Source organism: Atta cephalotes (assembly GCF_000143395.1).
Source record: "Atta cephalotes unplaced genomic scaffold scaffold00005, whole genome shotgun sequence".
NCBI lineage: Eukaryota > Metazoa > Arthropoda > Insecta > Hymenoptera > Formicidae > Atta > Atta cephalotes.
In genome coordinates, this window is record NW_012130069.1 from 5,125,739 (window position 1) to 5,147,214 (window position 21,476).

The 21,476-nt window shown below is 27.1% G+C and overlaps 1 protein-coding gene across 1 annotated transcript in view; it reads right to left on the minus strand.

Annotated features, from left to right (window-relative positions):
- Positions 1-21,202, minus strand: part of LOC105626603 (metabotropic glutamate receptor 8-like) — a 91,261-nt gene extending 70,059 nt beyond the window's left edge. The window contains exons 1-2 of the mRNA XM_012207897.1: positions 21,053-21,202; positions 15,579-15,794 (exon numbers count right to left, since the gene is read on the minus strand). Coding sequence (XP_012063287.1) covers positions 15,579-15,794; positions 21,053-21,202 — 366 coding nt within the window. The remainder of the gene's footprint in view (positions 1-15,578; positions 15,795-21,052) is intronic.
- Between the last annotated feature and the right edge of the window lie 274 nt (positions 21,203-21,476).

The following is a 21,476-nucleotide window of genomic DNA, read 5'->3' on the forward strand; positions in this document are numbered from 1 at the left end:
AAAGTCGAAGACTTGTTATAAAAAGACATGTCATATTGTCCATGTCATATGCGTAATAACTTCGTTATAGACATACATTATACGAAGTTATACGATACTCATTATCAACTTTATAGAAAAACAGTGACAAAAATTGTTTTTTTTTTCATAGATTTGTTTTCTTTTCATAGAGCTTTGAGAATTTTGTTAGAATTTTTTAGTATTACATTTTCTCATATTGATAAAAATAGTTATCAATATAAAAAAATGTAGTATTAAAAAGTTGATAAAAAATTTTGAAAAAATTCTTAGAGATCTTATAAAAAGAAAATAAATAATTGTTGTCTCTTGTTGTTTTTCTGTAAACTTGGTAGTAATTTGAATAAACTTCTGTAAACTTGAATAAAAAATTATTGAAAATCAATATTCAGCGATTTTTAGTAATTAATATCTTGTTAACTATTGAAAATTGTAAAATAAAGAACTTTTCAACTTAATTTAGTCTGTTCTATTTTTATGCATTTTTATTTTATCATTACTTAACGAACATCCTATATAACATTTTTTTAATTCTAAAAAATATATATCTGTGAATATGTATTCGTATGGGTGATTGTTATATTATTTTCGAACAAAAATGTTTGAACAATTAAATCCATATTATTTCCTGTATACAATTCATGTATACAATTCTATTTCTCGTTCTACTTCATCTGCAAAAATGCAAAAACAAATTGCAAAAGAACATTTTTTTCTATGTACGTTAATAGCAATGAGAAAAAGCTTTTATATTTATTGAAATGTATATACAAAAGATAATATAATTATAAAAAGTACGATATTTGACAATGCAAATCTAACAAATTTGTTTTATTCATTTGCAAATATTGAACATTATAATTAAAAAATTCCGGCATAAAATCAGTAGAGCTGTTATTATAACAATAATTTAAATTAATAATTCTTTTTTATTAATTAATTTTTTTTATGAATCATTTACATATGTCTATAATTAATTTTAAATTAAGTTTTAAACAATCGTTTCGAATTAAATAACATTTACCTATTTAAAACATGAATAATTCTTGCTTGACACAATCTTGTTGTGTCTCTCTAGATACAAATCTCTTTGTATCTAATCTTATGTTTCTTTGAAATTAGATAGGAGTATATTAATCGTTCGGTCATATTACTGGGTGGTAATTTTCGGCACTTAAGATGATTAGAGGATGATAAGGAAGTGAAGTGAGTAGAGGAAGATTACGATGATCGATAGTGACGTTCCGTTAGAGTTTCATCGGCCACCGTTCTCTTTTCACGAACGTACACGTCAATCTTTTTCTTATCCAAAGTTTTCGTCATCAAAGTGGCTTTCTCACAACTTTTCACGGTGATCAATGTCGTTATTGAGAACGTCGAAGTTGTTCTAGGTTGATAAAGTTCTTTGAATATATTAAGTTTACACGCTGATTTTCAGCTCTATTAGTAAACTTTCCTACCTTTGTTATTTAAAAGAACTTCTTTAGTTTATTTGATATTTTTACGAAGTTATAAGTTATTTTAAGTATTACAACAGAAAGATTTATTTAATATTATATATTGCATAACATAAGAGAGAGTTGTAACGCGTACACATAAAATAATTTAACAATTATGCATTTGAAGACTATAATTATTAGTTATACAAACTAATCGCAAATTTTCTTTTTTTAGATTTTAAATTTTTTCTTTTTTTCTTATGATCTGTATGAGATACTATATTTACTATACATCACAATAAGCAAACAAATTCCTCGTTATAATTCTTGCAACGTTGGTTAAACTTGATGCGATGCAAGATAACTTGGAACTAATAAGGGAAGCTAGTGAAACTTTGCTCTTACTAATAAATAATTTTCTTCGAAGTAATCTAACCGAAGTAACGTAATCCACACACAATTTAATCCAAGTTACTGCTCTATAAAAAGAGAGATTAGATATGAAACAAGTAACATGTGAGATGCAGAACGCATAAAATTTAATTTTGATTCTTTGAACAATTCAGAATTAATCCTTTTAGCAAAATTATTAATTATTATTAATTATATATTTTTACAAATTATATATTTTTTTTATTAGCACGCTGCTAAAACTATTTGTTTTTCATTTGGATGTTTACATAACTGTTTTATCTATTTGTCTAAACACTATTATTTGAATGTTTAAACAATAATTTTTCTATTCATAAATTTTAGTATGTTTACCGCATTAACATAACATACTTCTAAAACTCTCGCGTTCTTGAATCTGTGTAGCTTAGGACATCTACTTTCTTTCTATTCTTAAATCCATAACGCTAAATTCTCAATTTCTCGTTTAGCCAGTGATTTTGTTTCGCGACAGTTTTTACTCCTTTACGCTTGGTGCTGTACAAACCCGACGAGAAAGTCGAAAAGTTCCTGAAATTGCATTTTGTGCAACACGCATAAGGTAGCATCATAAAACTCGCGCATAAGGTAGCGTCATAAAACTCGCGCACGAGAACAGCCGTCAGCGAAACTAGATAGTTAAATCAAATATCGACAAAACTTAAGTTCTTTCATATAGACAACAAGAGAATACAATGACAACAGTAGGACTTTACAAACTTAATTTCGCTTGATTTCGATTCAAACAAACGCGCTCACATATTTATTCTACTATCTTGTTATCATTATCATTAAAATGCACAATCTATGTAATTTTCCTCCTTAAATATTCGTTGAATTAATGTTATATTATGCATTATTACAAATACAGAAAAAATAGAGAATAAAAATAAGTAAAAAACAATGAAAATATCTCTAAATTTCTTGAAATGAAATCTCACTCCAAAAGAGTAAAAATACTGAAAGAAAAGATTGACTGAATATGATCACACTGAAAAAAAAGATTGGTTAAATATGGCATAACATTTTTAATTGATTGCAGCAGCCAATTTTTGGTTGTGTTAGTCTATCGAAATCCTATACTACAACATTACGAGTAAATTAACGCAACCAAAATTGGCTGCTGCAATCAATTAAAAATACTATACCACATTTAATTTGCTGCAGCAGTCAATATTTTCTTTCAATGTAGTATTTTCATTCTTTTGGAATGAGATTTCACTCTAAGAAATTTAGAGAGTACATATGTATCCATTATTTAAATAATGAGGTTAACGTTATTTAAATAAGCACTTTCACGTTTTCGTTTCACTTTTAATTTTAAAAAAATCTCAAAAAATTGTATATAATCTTTCGTGATATATAAAGAAGTTCAAAAATCTTAATTCATTGAATATTAAATTGTGCAAAATTATTAAACATTAGAGGGAAACATTATATTATGATTAGTATAGGTACAATAGTTCTTCTTGATATCTCTATTAAATGACAAATTCTAGTAGTTATTTACAAAATTATTCGTTAAATAACTTACCGTTACACTATATGTGATGTTAATGTGCTATAATACATAATAGCCAACATTTGTAATGCATTTTTATTTTCAAGTATTTAGAAACATACATTTCAAATTATACAAAGTTAAACAGCATTTTGTTGCATTGCAATGTGATCTCCTATGCATGCTGATTGTTGATGTGTCTCTCTTTTTCATATCAAAGTAATTATTCCATAAATCGATTGTAGCTTTACTATTAATCTATAGTTCATATTACGCGTGTACCATAGATATTTTTAATACTGAAGTCTACATGTGCAGAAAAAGTTATTATGTGTAATATTATTTTGCAATATTATTCTTTTTTGTTAATATTTTTTTAACAAAACTAATTTTTTAAATCTATTTTTATGGAAGACCATAATACCATCTCTATTTCTTTTCGAATCATTATGCAATGTTGCTACATTTTTATAAATAATATTTCAAGCAATAAATATAACTTTAAGCCTACAAATGATTAAACAACACTTTGATGAATGTAATTGTTAAGTTTTAAATATTGATTATTTATTAATTAAATTATTGTATAAAGTATAAATGAATGCTATATTACTTTCTCCTCTATTTGATAATATAGTAATATTTACTGAAATATTATTTATTATACATTATCATAAAATAAAGTTCAAATAATGAATTTCTATATCTGCTACTCAACTTGCTAATAATGATCATAAATATATTTTAATGAGGCAGAACTATTGTTCGAATTCTTCATTATTCTGTGAAATATGTCGAATAAAGTCCGCTGCGTTTATTTGCGAAAAGTAACACTCAAGTAAAAATACTTTCTATACATTGCTTTTAAAACTTCGGAATACTTTGACGAAGAAAAGAGCGCATTATCGGAAATCGATATCCGCACAAGAAAAGCAGACAGACTGTAATTACAAGACGTTACATGATACCGGTGTACTCTGGCAAGCCATTAAGTAGGTTTTTTTTACCTTAACTCATATGAAAATCGCTTCAATTTAATGTTTCTCAAAATAGCACACTTTTGTCTACTACATTCGAATATTTTAAATTTTCACTAGCCAAAATTTAACGATTTTTGAATATTTCGTAACATTTTTATATTGGAAAAAGAGCATGAAATGAATATATATTGATTATTTTTGTAAAATCTGTCATTAAAATATTATACATATAATTCCATTAGTAGAATATTCTGAAATATCTTGATTCTAAAGAGCATAATACAATATACAATAAAATAATTATTAAATCTCACATTACCACATATATATATTAATTAATAATTAAAAATATATTTCTAGACATCAAATTTTTCAGAAAATTTTAACAAATTATTCGATTTTTACAAAAATCGCTCAATTCTTATTTCCAAAAGATATTAATTATCAAGATTTATTTATACCACAGATACCTAGTCGTAAATTACTTTTGTCATTTTGTATAATTTTCTCTTCGGATCTAATTTTATTAAAATGTTAAAAAAAGTTTTTAAATTCCGTTCATGCGTACTTAAATAAATAATTCATATTAAACAATTAATTATTTCCAAATTTTGATTTTTTTTCCAATATATATCTACAATATTATATACATCAAATCTCAAATGTCGAAAGAATTAAATAATTTTAACGAATTTTAACGGTCTTCAAATTTGTACATTACAATGTATGCTGGGTCTGAAGGAGATAACATTTTGTATTAAAATGTTGCTTTAAATTTGATAAATTAACTACAAATTTGATAATAATATTATATAACATAATATATCGCTTTTATTATTGAAATATAGCCCGTGGTAAAATGTTGATCTACAACATTAATGCAATGTAATATTAAAATCTATAATTACTAATTAAATGCTGTCAAATTTATCGATCTAATTAAAAGTTGTTAAAAGTTTTTAATAAGTAGAAAAAAGGTTCAAATAATTTAATAATAAATAAATAATATAAAAGGAGTATGAACCAAGCTATTTTGTGCTAATGATTTTTTTATAAACAATCAAGATTAAATATATACGATATATCTCTCAGAGAATATTACCTCTTAAAGTCTCTCGGTTGCAAAATCTTTTGTTTCAGTTTATTAGAATATGTACATATGATTGTACTCTATAATCTTTTATCGTATTGATGTAAAATAATAGACTATAGTTATTACAAAAGGCATAAAGTAATTTTATATTTTAATTACACGTAATTTCTTCATATCAGCCGACTTGTTGGAAATCGTTTTATTAAAGACACACATGACAGCACTAAATGTGATTAACAAACACCTACAATTATGGTTGATGAGATTGCTTCCAAGAATTAGGTCAGATTGCATCTTCCTACTTCAGTTAATTTTTTAACATGCGAGTATTATTGCGTTATTTAAATTTTAAAATGTGAGTATAATTTATGTTACATTATTCGTTACCAGTATTAATTCAAATTGTCTGAAAAACATTGAGAATCGATCGAAACGTTTATTAAATATTGTCATTAGCACAAAATATCCAGCTTGATTCTAGCCCTTTTTTTATATTATTTATTTATTTTTAATAAATCTTAAATTCGTTTCCTCATTTTTATTTTATTTAATTGCTATAATGTTTTTAATTTTAAATTTAATTGAGCTCAATGTACAAAAATTGTTATAAAATAATGGACTATATAAAAAAACCATAAAATAATATTTGTCAATGTTTTTTGGAAATCGTTTATTTATTATAAAATAATTTATTTATAACACACACACACACACACACACACACACAATATAAGTTAGCACATTAAAAACACTATTAAAAACAAAATTTTACCTTAACGGCACAAGTCTACAAAAGCGTAAAAAGTAAAAGCTAACACATTGAGTCGTAAAATAATTACACTGAAAAAAAAGATTGCTGCAACAATTTAGATAGTAAAATATGGCAAATTTTTAGTTGTCTATTGAAATCATATATTGACATTGGATAGGCTAACGCAACTAAAAATTTGCTGCTACAACCAAAAACTGGTTGCTGCAATCATATAAAATTGCTATGCCATATTTTATTATCTAAATGGTTGCAGCAACCAATCTTTTTTTTCAGTGTAGTCTTATCCATCACCGCGATTGATCGTGACGCGGCATAAGATGCGAGTTTTTATCTTCTCCATTTTCTTAGCCTTACGAATATATAACGCGCGTCTACCTCAGACATCCTCTTTTTTATTCATACATATATTCAATTAGCAGACTTCCATGGCTGCTTCATTAATGTCTCACTTTTGAGTGGTACATCATGTTCGACGATAGAATTCGTGCGAACGCTCGATGGAATTGTCGTTAGATTTTTGTTTAATTATTGTTCGACCAACTGACCGAGTCGGAAAGTGAACAGTATTGTAAACTGATACGAATAATAGATTGAGGTCAACATGGAGATAAAGCGGCGATTTCGAAATAAATGGCAAAACCATTCCAACGATTTCACCTAATCGGATATGATGCGATCGTCATCGAGTCAAACGATATCGTCATCAACGCTCCATTGGCTACAATATCGTTCTGTTGACGAGTAAACGTACAGAGTGCCGTCATCGTAACTCCATCGTAATTTTTAACAAACTTTGTTATTAATAAATCTTAATCTCGAAATATTTATTATATGAAATATGATAATATTAAATGAGATATCACAAGATGAAGGGACTACAATTTTTAGATTATGACAGAAAAAGCTTTGTGCTATAAAGCTTAATATCTAGATAGCACAGAGAGTTCAAAAAGAATTTAGTCATCTGTCATCAATTTTGAATTCATTTTCAGATGTAAAAAATTTTTTGAAGATTCTATCTAGATAGCGAATAAATGGTAAATAGATTATAATAAGAGAATTTATTTTGTAACAATTTCAATAAAATGTTATGCTATTGTGTTAATTATACTTTTATCTTTCAAATTTGTTATCTCTTGTCAGAGACCTCTTCTGTATATGTATATTATATGTACATATATGAGAATTACAGTTTTTAAGAGTTCCGAACGCGCGATTTGTTAGAAGAGATTCTCAATCAAAGATAAATATAAAGCTCGATTGCCTTCCAAGAGATGACGATCAAAGAAAATCTAATGCACTGTGCATTCTGAGTGAATTTGAATTCGGATCTTTGGCAGACCGCGCAACGTTCTTGCGATCGCCACAAAAATCGTCACTTTTACAAATAATAAATAATTTAATTCTTAAATTATAATTTTTGAACTCGCTTCAAAATCGCTAAATAATGACAGTTATTTGACAATTTTCTCTTATCTCAATTTGAATGTGATATGTAAACAATGCACTAGTCTCAAATTTAAATATATATATTTCCGATCTTAGATATTTCAACAAAAAGTTACCTAAGTCAACATTACAGATTACCTAAGAATCTAGTTGCAAAATTTCTCTATAATCTAATATTTTATACTATTACAAATATACAAACATTATATATAGATTATAGGTATATGTTTGTAAAAAATAACAATGAATTTAGAATAAGAATAATGATGTCTCATAATTACTTGATCAATTACTATATCAGAGTTTATCATATTTCATATCATACAGAAGAATTGTAAATATTTACTATATTCATCTTGAATTTTCATGATAATACACTGTAAACTGCCCCCCAACGTTAGCTATATGTGAAAGGCGATATTGCAGAAACTATCTAATATTTGCGAGCAGATTTCGATACGGTATTCACAGACGGTTGATAAACTTGTGCTTCTTCCCGGAAGCCACTGTCCTCCGCATGTAAATTAATGAACACTACAACGCACCTGCGAGACTCCCTTCACAACTTTGCCTTTCATTTTGCATGTTGACACGTAGTTATTGCCATGATTGAGTTAAATTCTACTGGGATGAAAGGGCCAACAAAGCATGATGATGATCGTAGAATAATGTTTGATGAAAGGATTACGTGCAATCAATACCAATATTTTATTGCAATGTATGAAGAATAATTGGCACCACAAAATAATTAAAATAGAATGTGTTTTATAAATGCTTATATGATAATATAGAATAATTTATATTTATGCATTGTTATGCTTATATATTATTAATGTAATTTAAATATTTTAATTTCTAAAGAAAGAGAAGAAGACAGACAAACAGATAAACATTTTCATATTTTTAAATCAAAAAATTCCTCACATTTTTCAAACATATACATACATATACTTACTAAGCATTATACGTTTTATATTCGTGAACTTTAAGATTGTTAAATATTCTCGAATTTTGATATTCTGTAAACTATGGATTCTGTTCATCACAAAGCTTCTTTAATGGACGCTTATCATTTCTTCGCTTATCATTTCTTTGTTCCTGTAGTTTCGATTCATTCGTAAAACTTTTATAATTTCGGATTTTCAAATATTATCTTTTATTTTTGAAAATTTTTCAACTGTGACAAATAATACTCTCATGCTATTTAAAGTAATAAAAATTTTTCTAGAAAATACAATAACTTTGTATGTGTGTAAATTGTATACGTGTGTATATAATTACAGCAAATAACTTTTTTTTTAATTTCATGTATAAAAATCATTATTGAGTTATTTATTTCATTAAATTGTCAAAGTAATAGAAGCAATCACTGCACTCATTTATCTTAAATAACTTATCTTAAAATTTATTCAAGAATACAAAGCACGTTTGACAAATTGTTATAACTGAAATAGACAACCGAGTTTTTACAAATTAAAAACTATTTTAGCTTTTAAAATTTTTACTTTTTATAAAAAAATAAGCTATATGACTTTAATTAAAATCAATTCAATTTCTCGAGAAGGATGCTGAGGATACATATGTGCGTGCTTGCATTATCATGCATTTGTTCTCGCTGCACTTCCCAACTGCAATTTCTCACAACTGCCGTGCCGGGAATGCTGGCATTACATTCGATTTACTCTATTTGTTTTCCAACGAGTCTCGTATTGATATATGAATAAAATTTGCCATAGGAAAATTATTGCCATTGAAAACTAATATCATATAATAGTTATTCCCAATAAATTATTAAATATGTCACTGTGACACTTGATTATAAAGTCGAAGACTTGTTATAAAAAGACATGTCATATTGTCCATGTCATATGTTCAAAAAAATTTTGTAAAGAGATCCCACGCTAAGGCTAAAAACTTTAAAAGGAGAGAAATATCATTTATGAGACTTTTATTTTTATTTACTTATAATCTTTTTTATGTCTCTTCTTTAATTAATTCGGAATTCTTGATTGAATTTTAAAATAGCTTTTTTAAGTGACTTATCAAGCATAATGCACGCATTATTCATTCATAATTTTTTAATCAATATTAAAAAATATATATATAAAAAAGTTCGATAAGATCAATAGCAATTTATAACGTTTCAATCAATTCAATAACCTCTCACTCGATTTTCTGTCGCTTTTCAAATTATATTTTGTTACGCTTACTTGAAGTATTATATATCACGCTACCAAAATTTTTCATGAGAGCGTAAAATCACTGGCGATTAACAAAAACTCGATAAATAATCCACACACGTGCATCCTCACCGTCCTATCAGTCTTGTCCACATACTTGACATAATAATTTAATCTATTTCCTTTCATTTCCTTCACCGATGACCGACCCAGTTATAACCGCAAACCCTATTTAGTTACGTCATGACGCTGACGTCGGGGCATATGATTTAGGAACCAACGGCCATTGTCCATGAGACAGAATCAGGTCGATTGCAGTGATTTCATTCGGATGTCTGACGCAAAAATATCTGATAAAAATTAGTACAACTTAATCCGACGTTGCCTTGCACAATATGCATGAGTTGAATCGTGTGGATACATCAGCATAAAATTTAGTTAAATGCGCACAGAATTTCATTATAACTTGTGAACAGACATAATATGCATTAATATGCGTGAATTATTTTACATTACTATCTTACGTAACGTAAATTAATTGAATCAGTCCAAACAGCAAAACTGAAAGTTTTTTAATCTGAGTTTAATTAATTCGTTGATCTTTCCAGTTTTACAGTTCTGTAGCAAACATGAAATATTGTTATTATTCTATTGTCTAAAACTATAGCAATTCTCAAACAAAATTAAATTTACTTTCAAAACTTTCTGTCGATAAAATTATTTTCAGAATATTAAAAAAATCTGGTTCTCTCATGATAATGCACTCTTATTGGGACATATATTATATAGATATCTACAAATTAAATAGATAAATAAATGAATGTAATGGCAAGAATCTTTTTAAAGGACTTTTGTGGGTAATTTATTTCGCGAAAATCACTACAAAAAGATGCAAAATATGCGAGATTTTTGAAAAAAGAAATTTATTATAGAAAGTAATATGAAACTCTTCTTTCTCATTAATTATTACATGATTAAAAATCATAAAAGACAGTTCCCCCTCATATTTTCTACCTCATTTTCAAGTCCTTTATCATCCTAAAAAACAATTAATTATAGAAATGCTTTGTATAAAATATTATGAAATAATCTTTTAAAAACTTCAATATATATGAACAATGGAAACATCGATTCTTTATAAATGTACGTTGATGTTATTAAATGCATTTTGAGATTTAAGAAATTATTATATTCAAAATAATGATTTATATTATAAATATAATTTATGTTTACATATTTTTAATTTATAATAATATTTAACATGGTTAGTTTTATTTTTTATTGTTAAGTTGCAGTACACTGTAAATTTTATCTGTATATATTCAATACGTTCTCAGTTTTATTGCTTGTGGCCGAGTATGGTGACTTCTCTCATGTGCATTGTGGTGCGCACGCTAATTGTACACAGTCATATATTCAATACATACAACTATATAAATTATTAATTATTATTAGATACCATACTTAAAATAAAAATTTTCCGATATCTCACATTTCTTCGCTACGAATCGTGTGTATTCTATATTTAGCATATTATTTTGATAGCAGTATTTATATATTAAGCGTATATCACTTGAGGTGATCTTATCCCATGTAAAGAAAAAACGTATTCGTTTATAGTGTCTGTGTAACAATACGGACCATGTAACGGCTGACTCACGTTGAATAAAGGGAGAAAAACTAATCGATCGATCGATCGTGTCTCCTCTTCAGCGCGCGACCTCAGCTTGAGTGGCTCCAACTTCGAATAGCCACGTACACAAAAAGCCGCTTGTACCTCTGCTACGTTAATAAATATTTACCTTGTTTTCATCTGTCATCGGCATTGATATAATCGCAAGTGCAAGAATTGGTGCATAGATTTGCGGGTAGAATCGTGTCTCTCGAACGTAAGCGACCCGATCTCATTTGGCGCGACTGAGCGATAAATATTTACGGATATTACCACTTCAGTTCACAAGACCCGGCGCCATTGTACTTTGTAATATTCGCAACGGGGACACAGCGTAGAGATTTGGATTCATCGTATAGATGTATAATTTCTATCGATACATATTTATTGTGCATTTACCATACACTCAGCATCATGATGACATAATGAGTGAATATCGAGATTATCTTGAAATACAAATAAGTGTCTTCACTAGTTTTCTTATTACTTACAAGTTATAAATAACTATCTCAAGTAAAGTTTTCAAATTTTTCATCTAGTATATAAAACATTTGTTTGTGAGTCTATTAATTATAGAAATAATATTACTGTTTCAATTCTTTTATGTTCTGCAAAACCAATGATAATTAATTTTATCTAACATCACAATTATTTACATAAAAATTGATTTGTAAGTAAATTCAATTCGCAGTATGACATTCTCTCTTTCTCATGCTACAAACGTTTCGATGTTATATTAAAATAAGTATATATTAATAACGTAAATAATTTTACGTTATTAGTTCTTAAAAATAAAAGAATTTTTAAAAATTTAATAAAAATAGCAATTTTATTATTATATCTCTTTCACTAACATAGCTATATTTAATAATACTAACATATATCTTTTTTTTAAATTTATATAAAAATATATAAAATCGATTTTATATTAAAGCATAAAAACCTTATGAAGGACAATTAATTCACAAAAAAAAGAAAAACAAGAAGACAAATCAGAAGACAAAAACACCGTTCATAATTAAATAAGAATAAATTTTGAAAATAAGTATGTGACATAGTATTATATTTTTCATGTAACCTTTAATTAAATTGTTGACAGCATCATTTTTGAAATATTTCAAGATACTATAGTCGAAATATTTCATAGAATATCAAATAGATAGCTTCATTTATTTGGCAAATTTTACTATATAGGATATACTTTACCCTACACATTGATCACGATACAGTGATTCATCATTTGCTATGAATTTGTCTACATATTAAAACTTAAGTCAAATTAACAGCTAATTTCACAACATAGTAATAATTGATCTTTACTAACTTTATATATGTATAAATTGAATAAAATATTCAATTTACAATTTGCTTTTTATTTTCCAATCCGTAAATTAAACTAAAAGATAAACTATATACATAATTAAGAAATACTTAACAGTTCAGTTAAGCGTACGTATTCAAAAAGTAAATTATATTTTTATGGAACAATTAATGATATAACTTTTGTTCATCATATATCGCTAATATAAGATTATGAATATTTCCTACATATTTATTTTTTTAATTCATGTAATAATAACGAAAATAAAAGGATGGTCAATAATTGTAATTGAGAAAGTTCATTTTTTACAGTTATTGACCATTGTAATCATTTACATATTATTCATTAGATAATTATTCCTCCTAAATAAAATTACTATTTTGAGATGTTATAATATTGTAAGTTTAATTTTTCATCAAAATGTCTAAAGTAAGTCGTATGAAATACACTCAAGAGGCACTTAACAGTATTGTAGGTGCCGTTCGTAAAGGGAATTAAATGAAGCGGCACGAATATGACGTACCTAAATCAACGCTTAAATTTAGAAAAGATAAATCACTGAACATCAAAATAACAATGAGTCCCTGTTCTATACTTGGAATTTCATTAAATTTCTCCTTTTCTGAATTTTTTTCTTCATTTTGATGGTTTTCATAAATCACCTAATAATCAATCACTGTCATATTTTTCTGTTCAATAACTGTAAAATGTATGGTCAATCATTTTCTGAATAAAAGTTTCTACTATTAGAAAAAATGAAAAACATTTTATTCAAAGTTTTTTGGCATATTTTTTGAACCCTACTTAACGTTCGCTTTGCATCAAATTTCAAATAATTTTAATAGTGATTACAGTGATTATATAAAATTTCAGCACTTAAGTAATCAATCACTATATATTTTATCCTATCTCTCTGTCTATACACGCACGCACATATTAATATAGGTTGTAACTTGTAACACATTATTATAATGTGTATAAATTTCATACATTATAAAATTATGAATAAGATATGTTGCAATTTATAGAATTATAATTTATAGAACATAAAACTGATATATTTACTTTATGGAATAAAAAGAACGATAATTATACGATAATTATGCATTAATTAATTGCAGTTTTAAATAGCATTTTTGATTTAATATAAAATTTATTAAATAAATTTATATTTGATTAAATTAAAATTTAGTAATTTATAAAAACATAATAAATAAAATTAATTGAAGAAAGGATAATGTAAAAATATTTTACAGAAAATTTCAATACAAAAAATAATTCAATTTTAAGTTATATTATTACAATTTTAAGCTATATTATTGCACGTAATATTTCTAAAATATAAAATGGAAATTCACGGATATAAGAATTACACTTGAATTCCCATTCTCAAAACAAGTTTTGACGTTGGTCGTTCATTGAGCGAAGTGGCGAGAACACTGGGAGTTGTTGCATTTAATCAGCTTTGCGGAAGATGTTATCCAATCGTCTCTTGCCGCCACTTCGGCATGGATAACCAACTAAAGCGGCCCGTCATTACTGTTGGAAGTTTAGAAACTCTCAAAACGAAGGTACGCGGATCTCATCTGTTTTCGTGATACTTATTTTGTTAAAAAAACTAAACATGATATACGTCGGGTCTATGTAGTGTCGACATATGAAGCACGAAAATTTTGAAAAGATAACTACCCCGAGGCTGAAAGCTCAAAATTACCAGTCTTGCTTTCATCTCTTACAGCTTCTTCAATCTTTTTCGACCTAATAATTTTAACTAAAATTAACTAAAATTGTGGCATAAAGTATACTACAATTCTTTATAATGTTTTCAACATTATATATCTTGCTAAATATGTTTTAAATTAAAATCTTATTAAACTATATTTCATTTATGTGTCTTAATTTTATTAAAATATACTGAGACGTATAAGATATTTTATATTCATAGAAGAAGAGATTAAAATTAATTAATAAATAGCAAAATAAAACTTTATGATACACAAACACATTTGTAATGACTATCAATAAAGAGAAACGACTTTTGAAATCTTTTTTCGAATCTCCATAAATTTCCTACTACATCTTGAGAACAGAAAGCGTTCCTAATTCAAAAACATATAGGAGATTGAGCTTGGACACGATAAAGCTTGTTATTGAGTCTATAAAGAGAACAAATGTCTAGAAGACAGAAGAAAGCAAGGAAAGAAGAAAGTAATGTGCGATCATGCGTCTTAAGCGTTCCTCTCGATCAAATTTCTATCCGTATTCTCGCAAGATCGCCGAGTCATAAATTTTTCTCTTGTATAACCGCACAGTCTGTTTTATGTCAAATAGATTGAACATTGAATCTTTTATCTCAAAACCGACGTGAAATAACGTAATTTCCGTGTAATTTAACGAAATAAGCAGTGACAGAGTGCACGCAATAGACTGTACTATCGTGCATGAGAATAATCGGAAAACGAATATTGATCGTTAAATTTAAAAAAAAATTATATTATCGTCTTTTTTCATCACAAACGAATTATCTTGATTTGATAAAATACATGATATTTCAAATATAATTTTTGTACAAAATACGAAGTTTTTTTTCTTATAAACTGCTGAAGATATTAGCGACTTAAAGAACATTTATCATTAGCGCTTTCAGATGCTTACAAATTTTGCAAAAAATTTTGCGAAACTTAGCAAATTAAATACTATTATGCTGAAGAAATGATGACTTACTTGATTCATGTATGATCTAACAAACTCCATGCTTTGATCTAAAGCATAAGTGTCGCTACTGCAAGAATCGAGAATGAGAGCACCCAATGTCGTGTTCGGCAGGAGTTCTGTATCAGCGTTAATTTGGTCCAGGATGTATAACATGGCTTCCAATCGTTGTATACCCTTCTCTTCTTTCACGGCTCCGCATGGTGATTGGCCAATGGAACTTGCGACCTGGAAACAGTCAAACAAATAAATGTATACATGCTATCCAATTTATTTTATTCTCTAGTATAATAGTATATACCTTTTAGATATTATATATCTATTTATTTATTTTTTTACTTGTATACTTTTTAGATATTATTTATCTTTTTAGAGTTCCCCACTTTGTGTTTATACGATAAAGTAATAATATAATATCATGTAATGAATCGTGTAGTACATATCTAATATTTTGACAAAACATTATGCCTTTAAATTTTATCATCTCTTTCTCTTTTTTTAATTTAATTTAATGTTTTCACTATATATTTTACATATTACGTTCAAATATTGCAAACGTAGACAATTTGAATACGTCAATGCAAATGATTTTTGATCGAAATAATGTAGTTTTGAAAAAGTAATAATATAGATGAAAAGAATAAGATAGATGTTCAATTTCGATGGATTATTGTCCTACATTTCCCCAGAGTCATTCATTTGTACAATGTCCAGCTACAAGGCACGTGTTTGAGCACGACTTGGCGTCATGGGACCGAAAGATCAAATGACAGACTTCAACTCCTCGTATTCTCGAGCATCACGGTCGAATGCATTGCTCGACGGTGTTGACGTCGAATTCAAGGAGTATGAGGAAAGTTGTGGATACGGCGTAGTATAGTAAATTCGCATGTCGCTATGGCTGTAGGAGAGATCTCGTCAAACCGAAAAATACACAGTCCAGCCAAACACGCTCGTAAATTCTGGCAACAACACAATCCCGCCACTGATTTTAATGTTTGTGAAATCAGCTGGGACCGCTGACCATTCGTTTCCGAAGTTACAAAGCTTTCCCGGAATAAAGCTTTTAATTTTAACAATCCGAAATTTGTTTGTTGAAAGTCGGAATATGTGAATATAAGGGAATAACGAATATATATGTATACGTGTGTGTGTGTGTGTACACACACACACACACACACACATTATTTATGTACCGCGTGTCGTTGCATCAACATATTGGTCAGTATATCAGGTTATAAACGTAATATCTTTTCTAGTAGGTATTATATTTGTAAAATCGATTGATTATATTTTATAAACGTAATATCTTCTGTAGTAGGCATTACATTTATAAAATGTAATCAATTGAGAGAGAGAGATATTAATTTTATAAATATAATATCTGTGTACTAGAAAAAATATATTTATAAAATAACCTGACATACAGACCAATGTTGATGCAATACGTGATACATATACGATTAATATGCCAAATAAGAGAGGCAGCTCCGATGATCTTGACCTTGACATATGTTGTCTTGACCTCTACTTAGATTTTAGTTGTCGTTCGTCGTTCGTCGTTCATTAAAAAGTTATTAACAAAAGTTATTAATAAAAGAAATTTGAAATATCTCTTTTCTACTATATAAAACAAAAATTCTCGACTTTAAAGTATATTTTACAAGTATACTTTCCACGCGAAGCGACTTCCATCCCATCTGCCCCCTATTTAGAGACGCACGACTTTTACACAAAACGATTGTCACCCTACCTCCCCCCCTGCTTAGGGATGCATTTCCACGCGAAGCGAGTTCCTCCCATCTCGCGAAATTGCTTTCTCGCTAAGTTATCTGTTCTAAAAACACAAAAATTATATAAGAAATTATATAAAAAAATATTTTGTTAAAGCAAAGAATTTGTTTCATGAAGCGCAGTTGTATCTTTAGATTTTATTGATGAATTTTTTTGTTAACTTTTTAACGAATAACAAATGACAATTAAAACCTGGTAGAAGTTATTTAGGATCATGACTTTGACATACATTAAGGTCATCGGAGCTCCTCTTATTCGGCATATTTACCTTTTAATACTATTAAAACGTATAAATAATTAAGTTTAAAATAAAGAATCTTGATTGAATATATAAACATATAATAGCAATAATAATATAAATTGTATAAATTCTATTACACAAAATTAATGTGTATAATTTTTTAATTTTTTAATTATTTATTTTCCAGAAATACACTTTATAACATTTGCAAAGTTTTTATATTATATAATAAAATTAAAATAATTGATAATTAATAAATAATTAGTATTCAAGATTTCTTTACATGAATAAAATAGAATATTATATATTTAGAATGAAACACTTATATATTATACTGAAATTGTAATAGAATGATAATTTTAAAAATGAAAAGACTCTTTCTTTTTCATAATTAATTTTTGCTCATTGTTATTTATGAAGAAAAGCAATATTAATGTCGTTATCAGAAAAGTTGTGTGTGCACAATATTGCTTCACTGAAAATTTATCCCAAAAAACTAATCATCCATGAGTCCAGGTCGCTCGTTACAGGCACTTACTATATCGAGCGACAAGAACAACTGGCGAGAATGAAAGTTATCCGTTAGCGAGGAAGTTCGGTGAACGACGGTTATTTTGCACGAACTAAGTTGCGCGACTACAATAAATCAGCTCAAAGTTTTTGATATTATTCCACCTATAACTGAAAGGTAACGTTTTACAAGCATGTTTACTTCGCACTTTGTGCAATAATCAAACCTAGCCGCGTATTCGAAAAGAATATGAAAGGAAAAAGTTAAGATTGAGGAAAAATAAATGAAAGTATTTTTGCAAAACAAAATTTTCTAAAAATGTGCATGTTTATATTAAAAATAATAGTTGCTTCCTTTTCTCTTTCAACAATTTCGATTAATAAATTCCGAAATTTATATTAAATAACAATTATAACATGCATATATAGTTCAGTTTTAATAAGGTAATTTTTAATTATGTTAACTTTAATTACAATATTATATTAAGAATACTTCTATTCTATTATATATTCTTATATTCTATACATAATATTATTTCTTTTATAAATTATAATAAGATACCTGTTATACATTGTGTTTTTTTTGATAATGCACTTATTATTTATTTTTAATATTAATTACTATTTATTTTTACAATACAAACGAGATAACATTAAAAATATAATATTAAAAAAAATTTTGATTTTTTTTCACCACAATGTAGCGTACTGTAAAAATCATGTAACATACGACTGCAGTGTGACTATACTTTCTATTTGCCTTGTTATTTTTATTTAAAATAAATATTACACATTTCTTTTTGATAGATGCAGCGCGCTATACACTTCACAATATTGTATGTAATTTTCATTGGAAAGAGAGAAATTCCGAAAAATCTGTTTTTTAGCGAAATTTTAGCGAATATTAAAGCTAAACTTTTGCAATTTTCGCAAATGTACACTTATTTATTTTCTCTCTTCCTTTCTTCTATGTTTTTTCTTAATGGAATATTTTGCGATAAGACGCACACATATATACTTCGATTTACACGTATCTGCAATTCTCTCAAATGAAGCTACGGTGTTACCCTATATTCTATTTGAACTGTGTGTGTGTGTGTGCACACACATACATACGCATATATATATATATATATACTATATATACATATATACATATATATGATATGACGTCAAACGAGAATCAAGATTTGTTACGTCAAACTTTTACATGTTACGTAACACATACTTAATAATTCTAAAAGTTGACTTATTTTCCATATGGCATGGTAATAAATTATTTTTCGCAAGATAGCAAAATGATATACGTGACCCAATTCGTTTGTGTCATCTGAATAAATAAAATTCAAAATAACACGAGGTTATATGATTCAATCATATAATTATTATTTTGTTTATTTTTTGTTTTCTTTTTCATTTCTAAAAATGTTTCTTTTTAAAGATAAAGGCTTCATATTTTGCTATAATGCGTAAATTTTGATGGACAGAAAAATATAATTTTAATTAGGAACACGAATTTTTCTAAGGTTTTTAAAAATTATATAATGATATAAAGAAGAATTTTATTTCTTACTTTTTGCACAGTAAATATTGCGTTTATGAATACTTATATGTATATCAATTACTTTAATATATAATATATACAATATAGGAAACTTTTAAAAAATTAAAATGTAACGTTTGTTTGTTCGAGAATCTTCAAATTTCATTTTTCCGATACAATTATTAAAAGCTTTCGTCGTTAGTATTAATGGAATCAGCAATAAAAGGAAATAAACGGAAATATATGTTCATTTGTTTGCTACTGGCGATGGATATTACATTCTTATTCAAAATATTTATTATTTTCAAGTGAACAAACTCGAAAAACGAGAGCACGATAACTGCAAGACAATTTGAAACGAAAAAGTACAGAATAAAGTAAAAATACATTTCCGCGGATACAAGTGCAACAACTAGCAAGTCGAGATGTATACACATTGCCCGCTTCGAGATCCAATATAAAAGAAACTCGCGCGTGCGTATCAATTTAATCTTTACACACGAAAGATAATATATTCAACTTCACTCGTAAAAACAAAATCATATTACATAATTCGCGAATTATATTCGCGATATACACATATAGATCATATGATGTATGCATACAACAATAATATTTTATATTTTTATCAAAAATTATATTTTATAAGCCAAAATTAACTTTTGTAAATAAAGAAAAGTTTCTCGAAAACTGTAATTAATAAATATTAATTTAATATAGAAAAAAAATCTTATAAGTGTAAATTACGCAAATAGATAATAAACTTTTATTTTCTATTCTGCTCTAAATTTATTTTAATAAAAGTTCTATTTCTTATTATCCAATTACCAAAATATTCATTTCTTACTAATTACATAGTAAATTTATTGCGTTTATAAATACTTATGCATATCATTTATTTTATGTATAATATATTATTTAATGTATAATATATACAATATGGAAACGTCAAATTTTTTAAAAATAAAAATGTATAAGCGTTTGCTTGAGAATCTTCAAACAAACAAATGTAAAAAATTTAAAAATGTGATCAACCAAGTAAAAAACTTTCACTAAAGAAAATTCAATTTTAAATTATGAAAAAAATGGTTTTATTAAAATATTTACAAATTTAGCTAGATATAGATTCAAAAATATTTATTTGAATTGTTATCATAATAATTATGTAGAATGCTCGAACTGATTGCTAGAATGTTAAAACTTTTTTATTATTGCTTATCATTCAATTTCCTATGTAATTATTTTGACGAACTAACAAAATTATTTCTAGATCTATATACTTAAATTTTTGGATACTTCAACAAAATCGTTTATTCTGTGAAATTATCAAGGAAACCTGTAACTAACGCAATCATTGATACGTCGAATTTTATATAGTAAAATTAAAAAAGCTTTTACCTGTTCGTGCATTGGAAAGATGCCGCCGAGGATGATATCACCATCAATACGTATCAACTTTGAACCATCCTCGCCTCTTTTCTTTGCATTATAACATTCACTTGTAATTAGGAAGCACCACATCCATGACAAGATCCTATGTAAATTCATCTTGGGCGCGAAAGTTGAACTACTCGAGTGGCTCGCGATTGATACCTCGCTAAAACATAAAATAACATTTATTTTATTTTTAATAAATTTTTCAATAACAGTAGTACATGAATATTTTTCTACTATTAGTTAGTAAATTCGATTAGACGTCCTCGGTGCGTACCAGTGCATATAAAAGTCGTACGTAAATTGATATAAAAATGTGCACCTAATTAATATTAATAAAACCAAATTAAACTGTAAAGTCGATTATATTTTATTGCGCAATTAAGTA